General features: G+C 37.2%; 1 protein-coding gene across 2 annotated transcripts; it reads right to left on the bottom strand.

Annotated features, from left to right (window-relative positions):
* Positions 1 to 2,674: 2,674 nt before the first annotated feature.
* dtx3la (deltex E3 ubiquitin ligase 3L a) lies at positions 2,675 to 5,874 on the bottom strand. Of its 2 annotated transcripts, none has more exons than XM_026926212.3 (5): positions 5,723 to 5,874; positions 5,493 to 5,623; positions 5,230 to 5,402; positions 4,628 to 4,839; positions 2,675 to 4,514 (listed from the first exon to the last, which is right to left on the bottom strand). In XM_026926212.3, the coding sequence occupies exons 2-5, from the start codon at positions 5,572 to 5,574 to the stop codon at positions 4,445 to 4,447; spliced, it is 537 nt and encodes a 178-aa protein (XP_026782013.1). In that variant the 5' UTR covers positions 5,575 to 5,623; positions 5,723 to 5,874; the 3' UTR covers positions 2,675 to 4,444. The 2 variants fall into 2 exon arrangements, with proteins under 2 accessions (XP_026782013.1, XP_026782014.1); XM_026926213.3 differs by having other exon boundaries at positions 5,493 to 5,615; positions 5,723 to 5,851.
* Positions 5,875 to 7,991: the final 2,117 nt, after the last annotated feature.

Below are 7,991 nucleotides of genomic sequence, written 5' to 3'. Positions count from 1 at the left end.
ATATCAGTACATATTTGTACATTTTATCAGTACATATCACAAATCGATTACTAGGTCACAGCGCATCAATTGTTAAACAATTTACAGATTTGACATAACTCAATTTCCCATTTGTTTATAAATGATTATTCTTGGTATCTATGGTTGCATCTGTTGCCCTTCACCTTTACCTTTCTTTATAAGAGTTGATAAACAGGGGCAGCATAGTTTACCAGTCCCATTGGTCTACTGTGAAAGATAGAGCACTTCGTCCCAGCTTTATTGGGTCCAGTATGAAATGTCTCAAAGAATATAGATGGTTGGTCACCCTTTCCTACTCACCTTTAATACTGTAACATGTCATTAATGTACCAAACTGGAACAAAAGATCAGTGGGAGCAAATTGATAGATTTAACTATGCACTTTACTCTTTAACACACAAAGAAGAGTTGAAAGTTTGTGTCTGACTGCAAAAAAATTTTGCTATTCACAAACTATTTTATATGCTTTATCTCTTTATGTGTGCTCTTGACCCAAAGAAATATACAGATAACAAAACATAGGACACTTACTATTTCTCAGTTGTTAGGACTTATTCATCTCTCTCTCAAATATTCTGGTCTATACTGCATAGCTCTTTGTATAAAGGCAAAAGGGAAGCAAAATCAAGCTTTCTCTCAATGTGGGTTCTCTACTGAGGCTCTGCTCCAGTTAAAGGCCACACGAAGAGAGGATACAACAGTATCACAAGGCCATATCTGTGCTCTTTTAGAAGTCCTAGTGTCATTCAGCCGTAATGGAGATATCAGTTTTTTTGTGAATGTGGACGCATGGCAGACGAATGCGGAAGGGGAATAACCTTAGGCCACAAAGAGCCTGTGGGTTATCAGAGAGTCTGATCTCTGGCTGCTTTGATTTGACTCAGTGAGGAAAGAGCTGTGTGGGCCCAGATGCCCTGGGTGTCTGACAGGTCTCTGTGTCTGAAGAAAAGAGTACGAGATGACCAAAGAGCTGCAAATGGGACCTGCTCGACAGATGAATAGTATAAAGTTGGAGCTTTTGTGTTGGTTGGTGGCCTTATGAAAGCACAACACTGGATTTCTCTAAGGGAACTGATGGAGAGAAAGAGTCATACATCACAGAGATGGATAGTCTCTCTCTCTCTCTCTCTCTCTCTCTGTGTTTCTCGCTCTCTTTATTTATAAGCATTTTAAGATTCATATTAATACCTGTGGATTTGATTTTGGTTTATTATTCAGTTATTCATTTAAATCATATTATTCAGTAACTATTATGAATTATTCAGTAACTAGCATGAAACTAATAGGAAAGGTGTCTAATTACAAACATGAGGTATACTGTATACCGTAACTCTTGATCCACTAACAGGTCCTGGGACCAAAAAAATTTGTTTATCATGTAATATCTCTTGTCTTACATCTTAACACTTTGGACATGCACCTAACCTGTTTGATCTCAAAAACATTGCCTTAACACATCCAAATAAATACCAACTCCTCTTGAGAATAAGAGTCAGCATTATGAGTGTTCTCCATATATTTCCTTTTTCTCATTTTGGCTCTTTGATAACCTGGAGGTAAAGCATATTCCCATCAGTACAAAGGAGAAGTGGCTAAAACGCTCAATCCATCTCTTGTGGAAGATTTATCACTTCATAAACCATTTCCTTTGTAAGATTGACTCCCCTCACCTTTGTGGCAACTGCTGTTCTGTTTACGGATACGGTGCAGGTTAACACAAGGTGTATTGTCACTCTTCTTCCCTGTCAGGAAGGTTTATAGGGCCTGTAAAAAGGACACTCCATGACACAAATGGAATGTGCTACCTCTGTCACAACAAACCTGCTTGCATTTGATGGTTCACAGAAACGCATTACACACAGACACAAAAAAAGTAGTGCTTAACTTCAGTCCTGGAGAGGAGCAGTTACAACACCTTGATTTAATGAGAACATTTCCTGAATCCTTTGTCTTCGGCATACTTTCTCCTGAACCTTGAGGAAGCTGTACATTAACATGCTGTCCAGTTTTAATTTCATTTTTAATTATCTAACACTGATCTACAGTATAACTAAGAAGTTATAAGAAGTTGGTCCAGCAGGTAACATTTTATTTTACTTATCTGTAAGAAACTCATCTCCGGTCAGCAATCTAAAATATTATAGTTGTGGAGTTGTGGACTTCTTGTTGGTCTACACCATCCTGTCCTGTATGTTTTGCTTTATGTTTATGATGTATGTCTCACAGACCACAGTGAGATAGCTTTCTTGTTATGCTTTACTAGTGTAATGAAAATAAAGTTGAATTTTATTGAATTGAACTGAATTATCATGGCAAGCAGATTGGTGCAAAGGCCTACAATGAAAGAGCAAAGGTTTCTCCAGTTCAGGTTTGTCCTGTAAATGGAGCCCCAGAAGCTGCATCCATCATCAGCATCTGTGATTCCACACTTCTAATTAACAGGTTCAGATTCTGCTTTGTCTTCTAAAAGTCTAATTGTGCTCCAGATTAAAGAGCCTAATGAAATCAAGCCTAAAGCCTATTTATCACTGCTAAGTTGGAAGCTGAAGACTGCCAAGCCTTTCTATAGTAACAGTGTGACAGAGAGAATTAAAATCATTTCTTTTGGAAATCTAAGTTTTGCTTGTTCCAATAAAGGAGCTGTAGTAGGGGATGATTTCAGGTCACAGTTTATTGACTTGAGAAAAAAAGCATATGTGTTGTCTGTCAGTTTCACACAATGCATTTATGAGATATTAGAGAAGCCAGTGTCATGCACAGCAAGATTAGTAGTATGAATTACAAGGCAGGGTATAGATACTATGGCTACATGGAGACTTATGTACTTCATTTGTGGGCTATAGTTACAAATAGAGGCTGGCTAGTGTTGCTCTTCAGTAGCAGAAGGAGTAATGGCAGGACTGAGGGGTGTAGTGTGGTGGAGGATGACGAGGATGAGGTGATGTAGCCTGGCCAGATTTGATAGCTGTCACAGCAGCGGTAGCTGCTGACAGTTGGGACAGATGACTCCTGGTGGAGCATGCAGGAGAAAGTGGTTTAAGAACGCCTGTGGAGATGACAGAGGCCTCTTTAATGGGTCCCGCCAATCTGATTAGACTTTATTGTCTGTGTGAAGCCCAGCCCATAATTCAGTTTGAAGAGAACAAAAGGGCCTCCATCATCCTGAAAAAGTTCAGACTCTGCAATCTGCCGGATGGATAGCAGACAAACAGAAAAAATATAGGCTACCTGTAGTCTACTCTCTAGCTTTTAGAAGAATAGATTTGTGGCGAATCTATACTGACAAACTAAAATCAATAGATGGAGAACATTTAATGTTGACACCTTTGCTTATAATTAGGAGTTTTAATTTACACTCTCAATCTTCCATCTTGCCTGATGAATCAAATGGCATGTCCCATGAGTCTGAGGTGTGAGAGTCACCTTAGTCTGTAATTAACACCTATCCATTTAAATTTTAAGGTAAATGGGTAAGGTGTATTATATAAATCCTTGCTTTGATGAAACAGGTTTATTTACACTATGCAAATGAAATATTACAAATGTATAATTTGGCAAGGTTTTACAAACTGTGCTAGATAAATACTACTAGATATAATGAAGAAAGGAAGAAAGATCTTCAGGAAGAGAGATTCTAAAAAATCTCAGTGGAGACTAAATAACTTGCTAGGAATGTTGTACCATACTGTATAATCTATCTGCATTCTTATCTCTTCCTGTCAAATAGACAGTTGATCAACAACATTCCATACTACTTAACAAAACATATCATAGCAAACACTATCTGTAGCAAACATAACAGATTCCCCTGTTCTTTTCCATGTACACTGCCAGTCAAAAGAGCACTCTATATTTTGATATTTTTGTTTACTTGACCTCATTTTTAATACTCTGAAATTTGAAACTCTAACCAAAGTTTAGTGAATTGAGAAATGACTTTATTTTATTGGAACAATCTAGATCTAATCTAATTGGAAAGTCCAAATTCTTTATGACTCTAATTATGCATTTGTATTACACCAAATATTTATTTTTTTTACAGTTACTACTATCAGTGTATATGAGTCTTATCTATAGGCTTAATGAGTTTACCCTCTGAGTGCACCTGCCTTTAGCAAAGCACTCATTTAAAGTTCCATTAGGATGTGAGAGTTAATAATAATGAAAAAATAATAGTGTAAAATAATATCCAGTTAATAAGTTCAACATATATTTAAATTTGCTTATTTAATTTATTCTGTATCATTTTGTTTGGTCTGTGGCACTAATAGTGATTACACTTACCTATACATATACACAAATGAACAAAATCACTTTTCACTGTAAAGTAGTCAGTCTTGAATATCACATGTATAAATCCTGCACACAGTCCATATAGTCCGTATATTATGCTGGAATATTGTTCATCTTTCAACTTTCCTTCTCATTTTATCCCTTTAGATTTCAGGATCTTTGTCACCGTTTTCAGATACTCTGGGTCTGGATAGCTGAAGCTGACAAAGAAAATGTAATGTAAGGAAAACTTCAAACAAGGCAAATAAAGCTTCCTGGTAGTTTTGCTACCAACTGCATTATCATGAGCCACCTGATTTCATACATTCCTCACCTGTCATGCCCTCCACTTTCTTTGGTTTTTAAAGGAATGTCAGCGTAGGTAACTCGTTCTTCTCCAGTGCTAGTAGTGGCCACTGTAAACAGCAGCTTGTATTTGAATGCCATCTCTAGCAGGCGGTACACCTTCCTTCCTTCATGGTTCTGAGGCACAAAGGCCACTGTTTTAAGCCCGTAGTATTTCTGCCCTGGATTAGGATGTTTCTCCTTCAGAGGAAAGAAGGGAACATTATCATAAGCATGGTAAGTCATACTAACAAGGTGAAAACACACTAATCAATAAAGTGAGCCCTTTGCTCTGATTGCCTGTAGTTTGATTTTTCTTAAATAAACCAGAGAAATTATGCACTGCCCCATAAACAGCTGTCAAAAAGACCTGCATGTAAAGAACATGCAGATGTTACTGTAACCTTAAGCAGTGAAACAGGTTGAGCCAAATACCATAGAGCAGAGCAAATGCAGGGAGGAATGTCCTTGAGGCTACTTCTAGTTCAACTGAACTAACTGAAACTATGTCATGCATTGTGCTATGTCTTGCTGTGTGCAATGCAGAAGGATTAATACAGAATTACAGAAGAAAAAGTATTATAAGCTGACCGTCTGTATTCCATCTTCAAATTCAAAGTTTATTTGTATGGTATCACAGTCTGGATATCCTTCCACATTCCTCCTCAGGTGCGTTATTGACATCCGCCCGTCATCTGGTTGGTTTCCATTTACTATTTTAGAGTTTCTTTTGTGTCCGCTCTTTCCATCGGCACAGTTTTCAACTGGTTAAAAAATGAATTGGTTTACACCTTGGACTGTACAGTACCATTAAAAGGTATTAAGATAGTATAGAACAGAATACAATAACATACCTTGGTCAGCTAGTGATGGAGGTCCATTGCCATTTAAATATCTGGTGCAGTACATCTTATCTTTACTTTGCTCAGAACCCATGATGTGGTGTATACAGTGAAAGTTAGAGTTCTTGTATATATCTGATGTGCTAACCCAAATGCAAATGAGAGAGCATACAACTGAACTTCAGTGTATGAGTACAAATTGAAACTGATTTTGAATTAAGTTTTGAGCAATACAGACTTACCATACTGCTATGGTATGCTGTTAAACTTGCTAACTGTTGCGTTAAATTCCCTCCTCAGGTTCTAGTGCTCCAGTTGACATCATACCATCACAGACTGTAGAGTATGAATGAGAGCTGATTGTAGTTCATCCTGTTTTAGTTGAGTCTGCTGATGGCTCAACCCAGAGATCTGAAAACATGACAAGACGTGGGTGTGAACTGCTTCCTTATTGTAGTAAGCTTTGCAGGTGAAAAATGACAGAATAAACTTGGTGATATTCTTAAATGCTACATCAAACCTGTCTGACATCGATGTTTGCTCAGATTCTTAGCTGCTGTAGAGTGTTTGGTTACTGCTCTGTTACTCATTATAAAGCATATTATTTAGCAATGTTTATGAACTATAGTGAAACTAATAGGAAAGGGGATTTCACAAAAGCAAGGAATGTACAGTGGCTTGTTTAAGTAGGCAAGCTTGAACTTTTCCAGATTTTGTAGTGTTACCACCTAAAACTGAAATGGAGTTAATAGGGATTATACTGTATGTCATGAATCTTCACAAAATAACACATAATATTGAGGGGTGGGGGTGGAGGTGGTTATATACCTTGCAAAATTATTTAGCAAAAAATGTTATATAAGAAAAGTGACTGCATTCACCCCCATTTGCTGTGAAGTTGACACCAGACGTCACATAATTAGTTTAATGGAGTCAACCTGTGTGCAAATAGTGTCACATGACCTCAACATAAATACACCAGTTCCTGGAAGGATCCAGAATTTGTTAGAGAACATACCCAAGCAAACAACATCATGAAAACCAAGGAGCTATCAAAGCAAAAGCTATCTGAGATAAATAAGTTCTGGAAAAATATCAATCATGATTTGATTATTAAAAAAAAAAAATCCCAGACTTTGAACATCTGCTGGAGTACCATTAAATCCATTATTAAAAATACCATGAAAACGAAAAGTCAATGACCAGGTAAAGAGAGCATTAGTCAGAAAAGCAACCAAGAGACAATGGGTACCTCAACATGATGCTACCACCAATATGCTTTACTCTAGGGATGGTGCTCTCAGGGTGATGAGCAGTGTTGGGTTTACATGCTTTGTACCAAGGCCAAACTGTTCAGTGTTGGTCTCAACAGACCAGAGAACCACCTTTTTCTGATTCTGCACAAAGTATTTTGGCAAAATCCAAATGAGGTTTCATATGGCTTCCATAAAGCCCAGCTTTGTGGAGTATCTGGCCTATGGTTGTCCTGTGATCTCTCCAGTTACCCATTACCTTTTGGTTGCTTCTTACTCAGTCCTTACCCGGTCAGTGACTTTTGGTAGACAGTCTCCTCCAGGCAGGGTTGTGGTTGTGCCATATTCTTTATATTTGTTAATAAAGGATGAAGTGGTGCTCTGCAGGGTGTTCAAAGTTTATGATATTTTTAACCATATTTTTTATATAACATATTGATACGCTTCAGATACATTGCCCTGGCCTTGTTTTGATAGCTCTTTGCTTATGTAAGGTACTGTATACTTACCTAAGGTACTGTATGGGTTAATTCATTATGTTGTAATGAAGTACTATGGCCATAATGTTAATATATCTATGTATATATCTATGTATGTATATCTATATAATGATAATATATATTTCTTGTGATTGGATGTTTACAATGGTTAACATTTCACCACCAACTCAAAATTTCATATCACAAAGTTTTAAGCCACATGGAGTCTACCACAGGACCTGGATGTTGTGATAAAATTGTAAACACTGACAAGACATTCATCCAAATTTGTACATCATAAATACTCTGCTTAATCTTTCTGTGTAAAGCATTGAGATTTGAGTGTCCCATTGAAAGTCAAAATGCAAATGTGCTCTACAAATTAAAATGATTTATTTTATTATTTTAAGTCATTTCTCAGGTGTTTTGAAAGCTGCTACACTCTTAGAAACTGATTAAGCCTGGAATCTCTGTAGATCCCTATAATATAGTGTTTCTTTATTGGAAAGGGGTGCAAACAGAACTCCTTTAGACCCAAAGAAACATTAAGAGTACCTTTTTTAAAGAGTGTGTATAATATAAGAACATGACATTCTGTGGCAAAAGCCTGTAAGTGATATATCTGGTACAGGTATGTTTCAGTCATTTGGTAAATGAGCTCCCCTGCCATAACAGAGCTTGAAGATCCTGTTTTACCACCATTCCTACTGCCAGAAAGATTTAATTAACCTTGAGGATCATCGCTGTCTGGCCCTTATTTCTGACAACCAAAGTGTCAT

The sequence above is a fragment of the Pangasianodon hypophthalmus genome, chromosome 1 (genome assembly GCF_027358585.1).
Source record: "Pangasianodon hypophthalmus isolate fPanHyp1 chromosome 1, fPanHyp1.pri, whole genome shotgun sequence".
Lineage (NCBI taxonomy): Eukaryota > Metazoa > Chordata > Actinopteri > Siluriformes > Pangasiidae > Pangasianodon > Pangasianodon hypophthalmus.
Note: the sequence above shows the minus strand (reverse complement) of the source record. Positions and strands in the feature narration are given on the sequence as shown.